This window comes from Centroberyx affinis, unplaced genomic scaffold (assembly GCF_046629955.1).
Source record: "Centroberyx affinis isolate AG114_WGS23_722 - 3 ecotype Tasmania unplaced genomic scaffold, CSIRO-AGI_Caff_v1 ptg006813l_1, whole genome shotgun sequence".
NCBI classification, from domain to species: domain Eukaryota; kingdom Metazoa; phylum Chordata; class Actinopteri; order Beryciformes; family Berycidae; genus Centroberyx; species Centroberyx affinis.
In genome coordinates, this window is record NW_027283456.1 from 10,968 (window position 1) to 30,370 (window position 19,403).

The 19,403-nt window shown below is 44.7% G+C and overlaps 1 protein-coding gene across 1 annotated transcript; it reads right to left on the bottom strand.

Annotated features, from left to right (window-relative positions):
- Positions 1-508: 508 nt before the first annotated feature.
- map1sa (microtubule-associated protein 1Sa) lies at positions 509-16,282 on the bottom strand. Its single transcript, XM_071513180.1, has 7 exons — positions 16,171-16,282; positions 12,110-12,211; positions 9,303-9,385; positions 8,002-8,142; positions 4,487-7,811; positions 3,535-3,749; positions 509-2,503 (listed from the first exon to the last, which is right to left on the bottom strand). The coding sequence occupies exons 1-7, from the start codon at positions 16,280-16,282 to the stop codon at positions 2,348-2,350; spliced, it is 4,134 nt and encodes a 1,377-aa protein (XP_071369281.1). The 3' UTR covers positions 509-2,347.
- Positions 16,283-19,403: the final 3,121 nt, after the last annotated feature.

Below are 19,403 nucleotides of genomic sequence, written 5' to 3' on the forward strand. Positions count from 1 at the left end.
CTGCTGGTGTCAGTCTCCTTCACCTGCTCAGACAAACTGATTCTGCTTTGGAAACAATTACATTTGCTGCAGATTTGCTTTAGAAATAAAACTGAACCGACTTCCATGCAATTCTGAGGGAACAAATATGAATTCCCCAAAAACTCCAGCAGGAGATTCACGAACGTCTGGAAGCAGCAGCTGTTTGATCTGTAACTGTTACTGCAGCTCATTAACATTCATATTGAAGAAGTTCCCTCCTGAAATAAGATTCACTCAGTCTGACTAACTGATGAACTCATTAAACCAGATGATGGGACTGTTTACAGGACAGCAGGGAACTGAAGACTTTCACAGATTTACAGGCTGACTGATAAAATATTTTCTTCCCAAGATGATTATATAGCATTTTAGAAAATAATTCTCTACACATTTTCTCATGGACTGTACATTACAGTATGATACAGTATTATTAAACATCTTACTTTCAACATAATAAAGACACTGCAGACACTCTGTTAAAGGGGAATATTTATTTTAAAAGAGAGAATAATTAAAATTAGTGTTTCAATACAGAATCATCTGATATTTGACTCCAATCACGATTCTGCCTCCAACAGTGAAAGGAGAGACTAACAAACACACAGTGCAGAGTGTGTGTGTGTGTGTGTGTGTGTGTGTGTGTGTGTGTGTGTGTTGGCAGGGTGGGGGTTATATCACAGCTATATTATGGCTTCTAAACTGTCAAGTTCTCTGTTGAGTTTGTTGAGTCTCAGCTGTGGATCAGACACCAGACTCGGTCGTTCTCCATCAGCCGCCACGCTGCAAAGTTCAACAAACACTTTCAGTATTTTTCTTGTCAATTTGATTCTCAATAAAAACCTCCAGTGAACTCAGAGGAGGAGCTAAGCTCAGCCGGTCTCCAGCCTGCAGCAGACTGACTGTTCCTCAGTCTGGACAGCAGGCGGCGCTCTGCGGCTGAGAGCAGCTGGACAATTTATTCCAAAATGAAATCAGCAGCTGAAAAATGTCTTTTCTCACACAGCTGAAAACATGTCGGCATGGACGTTAAATTCCCTGAACATTATCAATATGTTTTATTAACAGCTTTCTTTAGCCCTTACAAATTCTGAATATTTTAGAGGATGTGATTATTTGTTGAGTGATGTGAACAAAGGTCGTGAAGGTTGGCGTTGGTGCTAATAAAGACACAACATGATGAATGTTTAAAACCAAAACTGCTGATCAGTCGTGAGGTCGTACCAAAGAAAACCTCCTCACCACCTGACAAACTGAAGAAATTAACAAGGACAAGTTGTAGTAAAATTAATAAATTAAGAATTGAAATGTGTCATCTGTTTCCTTCTGAAAGCCAAATGTTAAAGTAAATAAATCACATGAAACGAGCAACAGCCTCCAACCTGCCGACCGGTCCGGACGTTTCTACACCAGAGAAAATTAAAAAGACACTGAACGCTCTGAATGGATCCAACGTAACATGAGTGGAGTTGTACAAAAGAACACACCGACAGGCTAATAATGCAGGACAGTCGATTCACACAGAGTAAAAAATACAAACTACTTCTCTCAACAAACAAGCCAAGTAAAAATGGAAGGTGTAAAACTCTTTTCTTAATCCTTCTTAGAAAAAAAAAAACAACAGCGTGATTATCCTTCACAACAAACAGCGATATAGAGTTCAGAACAGGTTTAGCGTTAGTTAGCTCGCTAAGCTAGCTGGGCGTGGCTTCATGCATTCAGGTTAAAACCTCAGAAATCCTGCTGACAGCAGACTGAGTCTCTGCAGACTGGGACTTTCCTACCAAGCATCGCTAACTCCATCTGAACATGACCCTGGTGTTTAGCTGGGGGGGGGGGGGGGGCATGTGGTCCCACTATTAGTGCAATTTAACAAAGATGAATGTGTTGAAGTTAAAGAACCAGCAGACTGTCATGTGATCTGCTGGTTTAACCTCCTTGGAAATGTTCAGATACAGGAAATGAACCATGAACAAACTGACTCATCTACTGAAATGTAAACCAAGATCTGCTATCTGTTGGATTCAAACATAAGAGTTCTACCTAGAGGAGACACTGAACCCAGAGCAGCTGACCTGTGCTGGACTGGCACACTGGGTCTCAGTGTAAGAGAGGTGCAGCAGAGCGGCAGGTGAACACTGAACACTGAACACTGAACATCGTGACGTTCATCAACCTTTAAACAGAGAGCTGCTGCTGTGGAGCAGGAGGCTGAGTAACTGAGCATGCAGGGTGAAATGATTCGAAAGTCCCGTCATTGGTCTGGCCTGGTTGTAACCGTGGCGACAACAGGTTTGACTCCGCCCTCCTCGTCCGGACGGGCGGACGGTCAGAACTCCACCTTGCAGGCGGGGAAGGTTTCCTCCTGCATGGCCACGGTGCTGTTGCTGCCCAGGACGGTGACCGACAGCTCCCTCTGCCTATCGTGCGTCTCCTGGTACCAGTCGTGCATCGCCAGCGAATCAAACGTCGGGATCAGGGTAACCTGGAAAGGTCAGGGGTCAAAGGACATGTGAAAAGATGCAGAAAATGGAGGCTGATATAAACGCTGACCGAAGGTGAGCGACGGTCAGAACGAATCAAACGGCCAGATGAAGACAGCAGCTGGAGCGAGTCGCTGCAGGAAGAGGATGCAGCAAGAAAAACAAGATATAAATAGGAACGGAGCAAATGGGAGGATTGAATATATGACAGAGACTGTTACACTGGAACTAAGCAGAAATATATGAAATTTAAAGTATGAAATATGTGAGCATATATTGAGGGTGTGTCAATCAATAAATAAATAAATTTTACTTGATTTGATTCTTTTAATGCAGTGCATTTTGCTTGTTCTTGTATATGAATTTTATCCTTTTTATCTGTCTTTTATCTGCCTTCTATTGACGTAAAGCACTTTTATAAATAGCCTTCATTTGAACTGTTTCTGTTCAGGATCCCAACAGAGCTACTGGGGCAAGTACGAATTTTCACTGGTCTTGTCCGGGTAATGCTTACTGCACAGTGAACACTATATGTGGGGGGGCAGAGCTTTACCCTGTATGATCCTCATCCATCTCTGGATGGTGAGGTTTCTGACCAAGAGGAGAATCTGTGATCCTCGTCTGCCTGAGGCAGTGAGATCTGACGTAAATATCAGATCAAGAGTAGAATCAGGAAGGACAGGGGAAAAGAAAATTAAAGAAAAACATATGGGTTCACTCACAATGTGCATCTAAAACTGGGAGTATTTGTTGTGTTCTTTTAATGCATTTTGCTTGTTCTTTTATATGAATTTTATCTTTTTATCTGTCTTTTATCTGCCTTCTATTGATGTAAAGCACTTTGAGCTGCATGTTGTGTATGAAAGGTGCTATATAAATAAAGGTTATTATTATTATTATTATTATTATTATTATTATTATTATTATTATCATTATTATTATAAATATGTACAACATCAAAATATATAAAAGCTCTGAAACAGATGATGACAGTAACTAGACTCCTGCAGTGCTGAAGGGAACCTGGACCCACCTGGACCTCCGGCCAGCAGCTCTTCCCCTCCAGCAGAGCGTCCAGGATGCTCCTCATCGCCGCCTCCTTCAGCGGCTCGTCTCCACTGACGATGTAGCAGGAGGAGCGAAGCCGCCTGAAGAAGTCCACGTCCACGGTGGAGGAGGCGCGGCCCGACGGCAGGTAGGCCAGGTCCAGATACACCGCAGAACCCGCGGAACCGGCAGCTTTGGTAGCTGGGAAACAGCGTGAAAAATAATATCAGAATTGTCCCCCGTGATGAAATCGGGGAAATCGAGGGACTGTGGACCGCGGCTCGTCCGTTCGTCCTTCACGCTTCTTCTCGGACGCCACTGATTGGACTTTGACAAAACTTGGGGGAACGATGCATCTCACCACTGTGTTCTCATATTTTTTAAATTATGGGGATGGGGTAGACACACTACACAAGGATCCTCTAGATTATAAAGATATGGATTCATCGCATTTAGCATAGAACATTAGCACTTTAGAAATTCAGTATTGCATCTATAACCATTTTGCTGCAGAACACTGTGCTGGACAGATGGCCCTCGGCCCACGGATCAGTCACTTGATCACTTGATTTTGGTGATGATCCAGATCTGGGATTTCTGCCATTAGATGATTTTTATTTTTTAGCCAGAACTATTATGCGCTGTTCATGTACTGGTCAGAAAGTCCGACCCGCTGCAGTCACATGCTGTTTTCTCAGAAAATCAAATCCAGAAGACAAACTATAAGCACAATATTTTTTCACATTGTTGTATTTTTTGTGCATATCTCTTTGGTAGATTGGTGGGTTCAGAAGTCAGAGGTTTGGAATGAAAAGAGCTTCTACTGTCTTCTCTGTATTTTACTGTATTCTCTGTATTTTACTGTATTCTGTGTCATCTACTGTATTCTGTGTCATCTACTGTACTCCAGTAGAGTTTGCAGGTCCGAACATGCCTACCTGAGGAGGGAGGTTTTGCAGTACCAGGTCTGGAGCTGCCAGCTGAGCTTCTGGATGTGGGCTTTGTGTCGAGGCTGGAGGTCGTCTTCAACGCCGCTGCGCTGCCCGCCTTGGGCTTTCCGTTCTGGGCGGCGGTGTTTCCAGATGTCGCCTTCTGGGTCATTCCTGCCGGTTTCTTGGTCTTAGCAGCTGAACTCTTTGGGTTCTTGCTTGAAACCTCAGCCTCTGCATCAGCCATGCAGGCTCCAGGCTGGGGCGGTAAGGGGGGCAGGTCCTTCACCGGGGCTGGGGGGGGGTCGTGAGAGGAGTGCTGCGCCCCCCTGTGGGAGGAGTGAGGGCTTGGATGATCCTGTGGATGATGGGGGGGAAAGAGACCACTAGAGTCATCATCAGAGTCTAAATCTGCAGTGATGGAGGGACAGTCCTCGGTTCCAGGAGGAACGTCGGAATCCGTGGCGGTCGGGAGGGAGTCGCTGACTGATGTGGGTGGAGTTTCCTGGCTGTAGGCGGAGTAGCGTTCGCTGCTGCTGTGACTCTGCTGTTTGGCCAGATCCTGGGAGTCGCTGTTATCGGAGAGGTCTGGTGGGCTAGTGGTGGCTAGGCCGGGGCTAACATGCTGCTGATGGTTCTCTGGGGACTTGGGGTGCTGGAACTCGCAGGGCGATACCAAGCAGAGATCTACATCATGTGGAACATCTGGGACAAAGTCTGACATCCCGTGGATGTGTTCCTCAGAGCCATATCCGTGGCGCAGGTTATGGGACGTTCTCAGAGGCAAAGTCATCCCTGTTTTCGAGTCAGAGTCACTGAAATGTCCGTTAGAGTAGGATCGGTCTCCTAGCGTTCCTCTGGGCGATTCTTCAATAGATGGCAGCACTTGCTCAAAGGAAACTGACAGCGATTCATCAACTTCTGTAGAGTGAGGAGAGCCGACCTCGGCAGGCATGGAGGTCATGGTGGGGGAGGAGTCTGGCAGAATGTCTTTGAAGGGACTGAGGGTCAAAAGACTAGACTGTTTATCCTGAGAGGACGTGGAGTTCTCCAGGCCTCCTCTCAGGGAGCTCAGCTCGGACGTCCTACAAGAACCTCCCTGGTTGTAGTCCTCAAAGCCCAGGCTCGGTATTCTGGCCCCGAGGCTGCTGTCCTCACCTGAACCCTGAATGTCCTCCTCAGGGGACTGATGGAAAGGAGTATGACCCGCACTGTTAGGGGCGGAGTCTGCAGGAGAAACTAACTCCAAAGTTTTCTCCTCTGGGCTAGCACAGACATCATCTTGTCCATTTTTCAAGGACCCCTCAACCAGCCTGTATGCAGTTGGAGTGAGATCAAAGTTAACACTGCGCTCACTTTTTGGTGTTTTGGCAAGAGGTGAGGAGGCCGCCGTGGCTTGGTCCGGCTGAACCAGCGTCTCCATACAGCGAAACTTCTCTGGACTTTCCACCATCAACTTCTGGTTCCCATTGGCCCTCGCTCCGTCAAGAGAGTCTCCGTCACCCGCAGAGTTCACTACCGCTGTGGCCTTTGAGTTTTGACCACCGTTCCCATTGTCATTTTCTAATCGAAGTTTTTCAAATTCTGCTGTCATATCCTCAGGCGTTGACATCTTGGAGCGGTCAGTCTCTGTACCAGAGGTTTTCTGGTTATCCTGCTCCTTTAAACTTGACTTAGCTTTTGTCCCTTTGTTCAAAGCATCTTTCTTGGGCAGAGTCCCGTCTTTCTTTAGAGTTCCGTTCTTGGCTAAAGCTTTTTTTGTTTCTGAGTTTGTGGTTGATGCAGTACTTGTAGCGCCACTCGTTCCTTTCTTCACTTCTTTAACAGCAGATTTTGCAGTTTTCTTCTCCTCAGTTTTCACCTCCTTCTTGCCATCTTTTTTTGGATCGGGTTTAATATCTTTCTTTGGTTTTGAACTTAGAGGTTCCTTCTTTACCGTTTCTTTCTTTTTCTCCCCAATCTCTTCTTTCTTGACCACACCAGCAGAGGTCTTCTCATCCTTCTTTTTCACTTCCTTTTTCTCTTCTTTTAACAGATCTTTCTTTGGAACAAACTTCTCAGCAGGCTTTGCTGGCTTTACTTTCGCTTCCCCATCCTTCAGTTTGGACTTCTCCTCCCCATCCTTCCCTTCTTTAGGTGCGGTGTCACCTGCTACCTTTGGCTTTGTTTTCACCTCCTGTTTCTTGACATCTGCTCGTCCGAGCTTGTCCTTCAGCAAGGCACTACTGGGTCTAGAGTCTTTTGGCTGAGACTTAAGGCTTTCCCGACTCTCTGCTCGTTTTGGTTGTTTCTCAGTTTTGGATGCCTCTAGGTCCCTCAAGCACACCACTGGGTGTTTGAGGAAATCTAGATGTTTCAGTTTTTCAAGTCCCTCCAGAATTTTGGCCTGTGGGGTACACCCAGGGAAAAGAACCCGAATGATCTTCTCCTGAGGGCTGAAAGGATGCCAGACCAGCAAAGCACAAATTGAAACAAGGCATGGCAGTGGAAGATCTGAGCCCTTTATGTTTGATCCATTGCTTGGCCAAGTCTGCATTAAAGTCTCAAGTTCTTTACTGCCTTTGACTGGATTGAGTGTGTACAACTCTAGACGGCCAACTCCCATCTTGTGAAACAAGATTACCGGCTCGATACTGGGCCCACTGGACCGACTGAGAGGTTCGGGTTTGATTGCCAGTCTTTCTAAGTGCTGCAGAGTGAGCGCCACCTGGTCACAACTCCGCAGCTCTTTGGGATCTCCTTGGATGGACTTCAGTCTGTCCGGTGCGTTGAGGAAAACCACTCCAATTTCAGGAGAGATTAGGTTTTTCATCCAGTCCTCAGCGGTCTGAGATCCAGCAGACTCATCTTCCTGTTCGGCTGCTTTCCTCAACAGCAGGCTGTTCAGTCCCGGGAGATTGTCGACACCGATATGGGTCAGGAGTACCGAGTCAATTCTGTCCAGATGTCGAACCAGTTTCCAGAAAGAGGAACGAAGGTCAGAGCCACCGTTCACCAAGATATTGAAGCCATTAACGGCAAAGAAGGCGGAGTCTCCCCTCCCACCGGGGAAGATGTAGCAGCAAGGCCGGGAGAGTTTCAGAAAACCCACAGTACTGGGGGGCTCCAGGAGGTCAAAGGGCGATTCTGGCTCCAGTGACTCGGAGAGGTATTCTGTGAACTCCTGTAGACCTTCCATCTCCGGGAGGACGAGGGGAGGGTTGATCTTGATGTCTATGAAATCTTGCAGGTTGTGTTTCTCCAACACAGAATCCTTCCAAAGCCCATAGTCGGGGCAGCTCAGGGTGAGGCTGGCCTTTACTGTTGGGTCTGCTGAGCTCAACAACTGTCCAACCTGAAAAAAAGGTTTAGAAATTTAAACATCAGAAAAACACCATTTCAAAATTCCAGCATTTAAATATTTTCAGAACTACTAAGAAATAATATATTTTTTGCTAATGCACACACTATCCAAACCACAAACTGTTTTGCCCCATCAGCTGTCCATGCTGAACCAGACCAACACACCAACAGAGGATTCTTACCTCTTCATCAGCAAATATCTGGATGAAGTTGTTGAGAGAGAAGCAGCCTTTCTGTAACACGATGTCTCCCGTCTCCTCAAGACACTGACCGGCCAGCACCAACAGTTTGTGTCGAGATGCGTCACAGACAAGCCGGCGGACCTGGAGCGAGGAAGGAAACACGGCATTCTGATCGAGCTTCACAGATGTCTGGACTACAGGGATTGATCAAATTGATTAATCCAATAGATTATTCAGTTTTCAGACCGACACACAGTTACTCTGCTCTAACAGCTGTGCAGATTTACCAGCTCTGTAGCTCAAGTGGAAAGTTTGTGGCACAAAAGGAAAAAGTGTTTAAGATTTATGCCGAGAAGGTACGGCTGCCGCTTTGTCAAAATCGAGTTTTTCTAACTGAGTTTCAAGCTGCTCTAAACAGTAAATGAGCGTTGTAACCAATCACAGATATGTCCGTTGAGCTTGTTGAGTGAATTGGCCAATCACAGGCTTTCACATTATCTGACCAATCCCGAGCCGAGCTGCTGAACCTGCAGGAGCGTCTTATAGAACTGTGGATTTCTCCTCTGTTTAGCCTCCAAAACAATTTTTTAAGAAGTCGGCCTTGATTAAAATGAGTAACGCTAAATAAGAGACAATGATGCTGCTAAGAAGAGCAATGTGAAGTTGAAAACATACTGATGTTGGTTTATTGATGTTTAAAAATGCAATTAAGTAATTTCAGTGTCAAACTTCTCAACACGCAGAGAGTTAACATGAGTGCAGAGTAGTTGTTGCCCCTGTTTACCACTGGAGTCCACTGAACACACTGCTGTCACTGTAGGTAAGGACAAGTAATTCATCCTATTGAATTCCTAACTTCATCATTGCCCTTAAACCTACATTTTAAATCTCAACCTCCCTGAGTCTCCTCAGAAGGAAGTGACCTTCCCCTGACAGGAAGTCATCTCTGCTTCCCTTCCAACACAAACGACTCGCTCTAATGCTCCGGTCTCCTGGAGCGACGCTGCTGCAGTTTAACAACAATTATGAAGTAACTCTGATTTGGATATTTACATCACCGCATGATATATATGGACAGCTGAGCTGGAATTGCAATTTAATCTATTTGTGGAGGTCGGCTGAGCAATAAGGACAGAGGATGAATTTTCATTGCAGTTAAATTTTTGTAGCTTGGGGGTAAAAAGTTAAAAATAAAAAATACTTGCACTAAACTGCCAGTTAACAGATGAATCTTAAAGCTTGAAGTGACACTAAAGTCAAGTTTGAAGAGCGAAGTCTTCCTCGAGGAACGACAGTCGTACCTCTGAGCAGACGAACTCGTGGGCCGGATTCACCACAACCTGCGTGTCCAGAACGTCTCCGCTGTGCCGCAGCGTCCGCTGGCCTGCAGGGACGAGACGAGACCGCTCACACACACAGAAGACCCACAACACCCAGACCAAGCCTCTGTCTGAAACCTCCAGTCAGCTGCTAAACAGTGAAAGTGTCTGGTGAGTTTCAGGATTTTTCCAGCCTGAGAGTCCTGAAGACAAGAAACTGACAGAAAACACCACTGGGGAAGTAATGAGGTTTAAATAAATTAACTCAGAATAACATCAAAGATGCTAACGATCTGTCCAGAGCCAGAACATGCGAGTCTGAGGCCGGCCGGTCAGGAAACAGACGGATGCCAGACGGGGTGAAAGGTCACGATGAGCCTGTCTGATCGACCTGCTGAGTAAAGGAACTGGAACGCCTGAGCTGGTTGACCGGTTTGAGTCCTGCAGCGAAGCTGTTTTGGATGCAGAGGCTTCAGACACAAGAGACTACTGACACAAACCTGTTACAGTATGGAAACCAGTATGGAAACCAGTAGACCAGTAAACCAGCGTTAAGTCAAAAAAATACTACTGGGAAATATGACCCAGAGACTTTTCAGGTGAAGTTGGCTTTACCGCTGTGTGAAAAATAAACTAAACTACCGTAAAACTTCAATTAAACACCGAATCCCTTTTACTGGCCGGTTTTGACGTTTTGACAAATAAAGGCCGGTCTCAGTTAGAAGCCGGTTGCCATTGACGCTGCGAAGCAGTTTATTTATTTTTTTTACTTGCATTCAAACCTCAGTCACATTTGCTGATCGCCATGGCAACACAGAGAAAAAAGTACAACCTGAAATTCAAGCTGTCAGTTTCAAATTTGCTGAACAAAACTCAAGAGAAGCAACAGCAAGACGTCACTCCCTCACTCTCTCACTCTCTCACTCCCTCACTCTCCCACTCCCTCAATCTCTCACTCTCTCACTCCCTCACTCCCTCACTCTCTCACTCTCTCACTCTCTCACTCTCTCACTCTCTCACTCCCTCACTGCCGGTTGAGTTCACTGTTTGAAGCAAATAAAGCCCGGGGTATTAACTGAAGTTTTACGGTCCTGCTGACAGGTAAAGTGAAGTTTACTTTTGACCGTTGATAGAAATCTGTCTCCGGCTGCAGTGAAGCGGTTGGATTTTTATTTTCCATCTGACAAAGTGCAGAAGAGCTACAGTGGAACAAAACATTCGAGTTTCATCAGAGCAAAGGATCGGTTTAAAAAATAAACTAACAGTGTCCTATATAGAGTCACATGGTTTGTTAACAGCCAATAAGAACAATCAGGAAACCAAACAGTGTTGATGTGCTTTAACTGGATACGACTTAAAGCACATCAACACTGTTTGGTTTCCTGATACTACAGTACTACTACAGTACTTTAGTAGTAGTTATAGTAGTACTGTAGTAGTAGTAGTAGTAGTAGTAGTAGTAGTAGTAGTAGTAGTAGTATCAGTAGTCCTGCTGTGTATCTGAACCTCGTCTCTTCCCATCAGAATGGGCGACCTGTCCCTTTAAGTTGACCTTTGACCCTGAGAGAACAGGAAGTCCCCTCTTCCTTCCTGACAGCTCATCACATGGTCGCCATGACAACAACTTCCTGGCAGCCGGTTGGGCGGTCACCATGACAACAAGTCCAGTCGCTTTGACCCGAACTGAGTTAACGAGCGTCAACATCCAGACAGCTGATTGGCTGCTGATGTAATCAAGTTTCATTATGTGAAGTTCCAAAAATACCACAACAAACACCAGTGTGTCACACACACACACACACACACACACACACACACACACACACACACACACACACACACACAAGTTCAGTGTTTTGCTCAAGGACACTTCAGCAGGAACCATGGCTGATGACATCACCGTATCCTCCAATCAGATGACAGATTCAGTCTTCACGCCTGCTGGAACTGTGTGTGTGTGTGTGTGTGTGTGAGGCAGACAGAAGGCTGCTTGTCTGGTTAAAACACATAAATACAGTCAGCTGAGACCCTGCTGAAGAGCCTGGAGACACACACACACACACACACACACACACACACACACACACTCACACACACACACACACACACACTTCTCTACATCATGACTCCAGGTCACAGGAAGATTGGTTCCATCTATATTCCTCTGTGTTTCAGATCTGATCCGGATCCAGTCTTTTTCCTCCAGTAATGAACAGACTTCTGGACTGAAGCAGAAATGACAGTTTGGTTTTTCTCCACATATTTTTAGACTGAACAGCTGACTCTTTCCTCTCATCCTGCTGCACAACAAGTTTCAACTCCATGTTTTTTTGTTTTTTCTTCCCACACATCAGATATTCCACACAGTGTTTTATATGATCAATACTGAATATCATAAAATGTTAAAGGAGCCTTTCAGCTGGTATTTGATGCAGATCATTTAATCATAACCCAAACATTATGATTTAATCTATTTGATCTGATTTGATTTATAATGTTTGTTTATAATGTAACTCTGTTAGAAGTGGAATTTCATGGAGTTTAATGGAATTCAGTTCAGTTCACATTCTGTTTCCTCACAGCTGGGAGACTTTCTCACACACACACACACACACACACACACACACACACACACACACACACACACACACACTGCAGAGCTGAGCTGCAGTTCAACAAGCATTCTCACTGAATGTTCATGAATAGAGCTTTTTTTTTTTTAACTAAATCACTTTTCTTTACAGTTTAAATCAGCTGATCAGCTGATGAGACTCGAGTGGTTTTCTCACCTCGGACTTCCTCGGAGAAGAAGGCGGAGTGTCGCGACACGAAGAGTTTCAGCTGCTGGTCCAGAACAGAGACGTCCAGGTCCACCGGCCAGCGCCGCAGGCCTGCCACACACACACACACACACACACACACACACACACACACACACACGGTCACATGTCAGAGGGGTCAGAGGTCAGAGGGGACAGGCAGAGACTCACTGGCTGCTGTGGGGATTTAACTACAGAGACTGTTCACATAGAGACACTTTATATCCCAGCAGCCAGTCAGAGGGATTATGGGATTGAACCAAACAGCCGCCTCCCAGCATGCAGCAGGATGCAGAGGAAACATCACTTCCTGCAGCTGGTGAACATTTATTTAACTAAATGACACACACACCTGTTTAATCACACACACACACACACACACACACCAGTTTGGCAGCTGAGCTGTAGGGACTCAGCTGGTTACAGTATTCTGACTGCTTTTCCACCACAGAAGAAGAAGCAGCAGGTCCAGTGCGTATCTTTCAGCAGGAAACACCGCTGATGCTCCACACACACAGCTCAGTTCCTCTGCAGATCCACATGATAAACCACAGAAGAAGAGAGGAGCACGCTCACATCAACAAACCTAAACGGGCTCAAAGGAAATAAAACTGAGACTTAAAACCTGAAGAAGAGAAAGTGAAGCGTCCAGCCTGCAGAACAACAAACTGCAGTAATGACAGAGTGAGTCTGCAGTGGAAACTTCTATATAAAGAAGCTCACTGGCTCAGCTGCTGCTCTGCCAGACGGAACACACACACACACACACACACACACACACACACACACACACACACACACACACACACACACACACACACACACACACACACACACACACACACACACACACACACACACACACACACACACAGTCTGAATGTGTTTTGTGGTTTGAACACAAAGTGGATCTGATTCTCTTTGCTGTTTCCCAACACTGTTTTGGTCCTCTGTGCTTCCCATACACATCATGTGGTGTGATTACACTGCAGGGGAGGAAACAAGTGTTTGTGTTGTACATACAATACACACAATACTTATTATACTACAGAAACCCACTGTAACACAGACGGACAGAGAGACAGACAGGCAGACAGAGAGACAGAGAGACAGAGAGACAGACAGACAGACAGGCAGACAGACAGGCAGACAGACAGACAGAGAGACAGAGAGACAGAGGTGATACAACAGTCTGTGGTAAAACTAACGCTCGGCCTCAGCCTTACTGAGCATGACACACCCTTAACACACACACACACACACACACACACCCTCAACACACACACACACACACACACACACAGACTTTTCCACCCTGACAAGAAGAAAAGAGTCTGGGGAAACACTGAATACTGAATGTTGTGGATTTTTTGTCATGGAAACTAGTTGAAGATATTGAATATTGTGCATCAGTGTTGCAGAGAAACTCAGCTGCATTATTGATAAGCTGCAGCGTCTGCAGGAGGAAACGCTGCAAACAAACCTGCTGATGACATCACACTGATGACATCACACTGATGACATCACACTGATGCACACTTCTCCTCCTGCACATTTACTTTGCACTATCTGCACATTCTGCAACGGCTTCCTCGTCTGAGTTATACTTCAGCCATCGTGGAGAAAACGTTTCACTGGATTTACATTCACTTCCTTCATTACCTTTAGTTCTGTTAGAGAGACTTCACCTCCCCAGGGTTTGTCCTGCTGAGGGAAATGTTGGAGTATGGAAGCACATTTCCAAAAAAAACTTGATCGATTTGCACTGTTAGATAACGATCAAATATCAATGTTCGTTAGGCCCAAATATGTTACGAGGTCCCAGAGAGGACGCTCTGACGGGACAGAGGACCCAGAGAGGACGCTCTGAGTGGGGGACCCCCCCGCCCCCTGAGCGCCGCACACACACCTGCGCGAATATATCGGCAAACGGCGGTTGATTGGCTGCCGGTGGCCGGTTGGAAAACGTGAACATATCTCCCCCTGGTCTGTGTCAGGTCAGAAACAGCCTGAACTGTCCTGACAGGTGTGAAACAGTCAGAAACAGTTTGAACCAGCAGTTGAAAAGTTTTGGATTTACCTTGATGAAACCTGCAGACGACCTGGAACCGATACGGTTTATACTGCTGATATGCAAATTAGCAGATGACGTCATCTGATCCTCAACACAGATCTGTTAAACCAGGAAGTCGGGCTCATCTTACTGAGCTGCAGACTAAAATATTACAACTAATCCAGCAGTCCAGTTTGGAGTCAGAAAAACTAACTGAAGCATGACATAATGAACCAATCACAGCCAACCTCTGACCCGCTGATAACGAGCCAATCAGCTTTAACCAGACTCTGGGAGCCAATCACAGTTCGCTTGACAGCCTGTTCTTCTGAACGGGCGGGGAGTGAGACCTCTCACCCTGTTTCCCTCATCTCTGTTTCCCCTCAGCCAACAGGATGCTGATGTTATTTAGAAACATCACTTCCTCTTTTCACCCAGACAAGAGCAGAAATCAACAGGCTGCAAACATCACAGTGAACATCACAGTGAACATCACAGTGGACATCACAGTGAACATCACAGTGAACATCACAGTGGACATCACAGTGAACATCACAGTGAACATCACAGTGGATATCACAGGAGGTCACAGGTTCGATCCCTGACACTGACCGCCTGGATCAGACCGACCAAACTGACTGTGAATTTAAAATGAGAAGTTGAAATGTTTTGTGTCTCTGAACCACAGACTGAACTACAGACTGAACCACAGACTGAACTACAGACTGAACTACAGACTGAACTACAGACTGAACCACAGACTGAACTACAGACTGAACTACAGACTGAACCACAGACTGAACCACAGACTGAACTACAGACTGAACCACAGACTGAACCACAGACTGAACTACAGACTGAACCACAGACTGAACCACAGACTGAACCACAGACTGAACCACAGACTGAAACTGGAATCAAACTCCTGACCCTGATTTCATTTCCAATAGATTTGTTTTGATTGGGTCATTATGGGATGTTTGAATAAATCCTGACTCAATCCATTTTGAATTCAGTCTGCAGCAACAAACTGATCTGATAAACTGATCTGATGGACTGATGCTGTTTGATTGATTACACATTGATTGAATAATTGATCAATACACTGATTGTCTATGAGAAGAGCTGAACCTGATGAAAGTACTTTATTATTTTGTACAGTACACACACAACACTGTACTGGGAACCAGCTGAGTTATACTGGGAACCAGATCTACTGAACAGTTATACTGCTAAACTACTACAATATTTCACTGCTAACTTATAAACAATAACATTATTAACTTACTGTAACCTATAAACAGAGCAGCCCTAACTCTGCTTAGCTACTGAAGTAGTTAATACTAACTAATAAAATAATGATACCGGTGAATTATCAAAGTTTTATACTGTAACCTACTTTACTGGAACAAAATGAAAACCACAGTGAACACAGACAAAATGAAAAGATACAACTTCCGGTATAGTTTTTCCAAATAAACCTGATTGAGAAACCTTTTAGTAGTAATGCAGAATACTAAAGTTTAAATTAAGAACGTAATTCAGGGGGAATCTGTTGTAAATACAGTACAGTATTAAAATACAGTTATTTATCCGAGAATCCAGAGGCCAGATGTTCCGCTTTACGGCAGCTGACCGCGGAGCTTCTGTCTGCTAACGGCTCAACAAACTGAAACACCGGACCGACCGGACCGACCGGACCGGAGTCTGCTGGTTATTTTACCACGAAACAAGAGAAACGGTTTCTAACGGAGCTGCTTCACATTAGAAACCGTCAGAAACACACAGAGAGAAAACTAACAGGTTTCTGTCTCTGCCGCCCAGCTGCCGCGAGCTGCCGTGACCGACGTCAAGTCCACTTCAGAGGCTTTTATTTTGAAGGCGAACGGCAGATGTTCCGGTGTGACTGTGGTTAACGGTGTGTGCGTGTCTCAGGTCGGTTCTGTCTCACCGGTCCGGTCCCGGCACGCGGACTCACCTGTCTCCACCTGCAGCAGCAGCCGCTCGAGCCGCCCGGCGGGCCGCAGCGCTCCCGCCACCACCAGCACCGAGTATTCCGCCCGGGAACCGCCGCGCTCTGCCGCCGCCATGATGGACACTCCGATAATGACGTCACCCACACACACACCCCTGCTTTATCCGAGGCGGGAAAATCTGTCAAGTGGCACGCGAGGCGACCAATCGCGGACGAAAGACGGAAATCAGGGAGGAGATGTGACCAATCAGAGAGGGGAGATGACCGACGAGAGAGGAGAGCCGACCAATCACAAAAGAGAGATGACCAATCACAGAGGAGAGCCGACCAATCAGAGCTGAGCTGCAGTCCGAGTTTTGCTGTTTGATTTGATTTGATGTTAAAACTCAGCAGGTAAACTCTTCATCATCATGAGGATGATGAAGAGTCTGTGCGGGGCGGACTGGGTCACGAGCAGCCAGACTCCAGTAAATATGTAAGATATAATTCATTCTCAGAGGTTCATGATCACATGCTTTATCAGCAGAGGTGGAAAGTAACTAAGTACATTTACTCGAATACTGTACTTAAGTACAATTTTGAGGTACTTGTACTTTACTTGAGTATTACCATTTTATGCTACTTTATACTTCTACTCCACTACATTTCAGAGGGAAATATTGTACTTTTTACTCCACTACCTTTATTTGATAACTTTAGTTACTAGTTACTTTGCAGATTCAGATTATTAATACAAAATATAATCAACTAATAAATTGTGATGTATTATTATAGATTACTGTAAGCTACCCAGCAGTATATAAAGTAGTGGAAATCAGCCCCACCTTTTCCAGCTGCAACATTAAAGTGATGCTTACACATTAATGCATCAATAATTATAATTCAATAATATAATATATACTGTATTATTCTGAAATGGGCCATTCTGCATAATGAGTACTTTTACTTTTGTTGCTTTAAGTACATTTTAATGCTAATACTTTTGTACTTTTACTTAAGTAACATTTTGAATGCAGGACTTTTACTGGTAACAGAGTATTTTTATACTGTGGTATTTCTACTTTTACTTCAGTAAAAGATCTGAAAACTTCTTCCTCCTCTGCTGATCAGCCTGTTTCTGAAGTTTTATCACAGTCCAGCATCTGAGGTCAAGCTGTCTGTGAGGAGGAGCAGAGCGGGCAGAGAGACCAGACCCAGACCAGACCCAGACCAGACCAGACCCAGACCCAGACACCAGACCCAGACCAGACCCAGACCCAGACCAGACCAGACCAGACCCAGACCCAGACCCAGACCCAGACCAGACCCAGACACCAGACCCAGACCAGACCCAGACCCAGACCAGACCAGACCAGACCAGACCAGACCCAGACCCAGACCCAGACCCAGACCAGACCCAGACCCAGACCCAGACACCAGACCCAGACACCAGACCCAGACCAGACCCAGACTAGACCCAGACCAGACCAGACCAGACCCAGACCCAGACCCAGACCCAGACCAGACCCAGACACCAGACCCAGACCAGACCCAGACCCAGACCAGACCAGACCAGACCCAGACTAGACCAAACCAGACCCAGACCACTAAAATGTATAAAAACCATGAAGGCCCAAAAATGACACTTTATATTTAGACAATATAAAGATTTAACCGCTGGAATGTATGTATTGTTCTTTTTCTTTTTTTTTCTTCAATTTATTATTTCATCTATTCATTGTTTTTTGGGTTTTTTGTTTGTTTTGCTCTCGGTGTGTTTGTCTCTGAGACTGAACTGTCCCTCTGTCTGAAGAAACACTGTCAGCTGTTTGTACAGAAAGATTGTTGTTGTTGTTGTTGTTGTTGTTGTCGTTGTTGTCGTTGTTGTTGTTGTTGTAAGAGCGACTGGAACCGGAAGACAGACTGTTAGCTTCATTTCAAAATAAGAGTCCCTGGCATTGGGAACAGCTGATTGTGTTTTGTTTGTGGAGGAAAATCCAGCAGAGTCTCTGCTCATCCGGACTGAAAGAGTTTCAACATTTAATATTCACTAACAGACATTTAAACTTCCAACATAATCATCTGTTTACAACACAAGAAAGAATAAACAATATGCATCTAAAAATGTAGAAAAATCATTTTGAAATAAAAATGAAAACGGGATTAGAGGAAATCATACTGAATTAATAATGCATCAACTAAAATCAATGGCTTATTTTTAACGGCTTTATAATCAATTTCAAGTCTTTCCTCGTGAAGCTGTGTCGGTGTCAACAGACACTTTAAATAATAAAGTTTCACAAGTCAAACGACCTTTTTATTTGAACAGCTGAGATCCACCTGAACACGGATCAGTCTGGTTACCGTGCTGCTGCGCCACCTGGCGGCAGAGTGTGAACGTCACATCCGGTCTGAGTCCTCCTGCCTGGAAGAAGAATAAATAAAACTTACTGAAGTAAAGATAAGATAAAGGTAAAGGCTCGAGGTAAAGGAGTCAGTCAGTTCCCAGGTCTGCTGAGCTGGTTTTAACACCAGACCTGAACAGACCGAGCAGTTCACATCAGCTCTGAAACCAAAACAGCAACTTCCGGTCACCTTTGGCTGAGTTCTGTTTTTTTCCTTTTTGTAATGTGTGAGTTATTTAAGACTTTTGTAACACCAGAGCCTCTTTCACACATTTTTCTTCTCCTTTTTTATTTTTTTTTATTTTATATTTTATAACAATATATGGCAAATCATACATCAACAGTAGTAGGCTCTTTAGAAAACGGAGCACACAATGTAAACAGAATTATAACATAAATAAAAAATAATAATAATAATAATAGTAGTAGTAATAGTAGTAGCTAAAGGATCTCTTCTAATAATTTTAAGGCATCAATAATGTTAAGTAGATTTTTTGCTTTTTTCTTTTCCATATACTTCAGTGATTTGCAGTATAGTTGTAGTTCTCTCATAAAAACCACCAATAAGGCTTGTGTCTCAATACATTTACATTTATGGATATACAGTTTACCTAAAATAAATAAAGTATTCAACAGAAATTCAGTTTTTTTATCCTCCATTATGATTCCAAATGTAATATCATTTCTGGTAAAATGGGAGAGAGAAAAGATTTTTGATTCTAGCCAATCAGACAAATCACACCAGAAAGTATTGCTATGAAGACAGAAGACAGACGTTCCGCCTTTGTGACACAACAAACTTTTCATCTGTCAGATTTAATGCGTGTTGGTTTTATGTGCTGCCTTCAGGGC

Coding starts and splice junctions, on each gene's coding strand:
- map1sa (XM_071513180.1), bottom strand. CDS start 16,282: ATGGCGGCGGCAGAGCGCGGCGGTTCCCGGGCGGAATACTCGGTGCTG. Junction 7,812..8,001: donor AGATATTTGCTGATGAAGAG/GTAAGAATCCTC, acceptor CCTTTTTTTCAG/GTTGGACAGTTGTTGAGCTC. Junction 3,750..4,486: donor TGCAAAACCTCCCTCCTCAG/GTAGGCATGTTC, acceptor GCTGTTTCCCAG/CTACCAAAGCTGCCGGTTCC.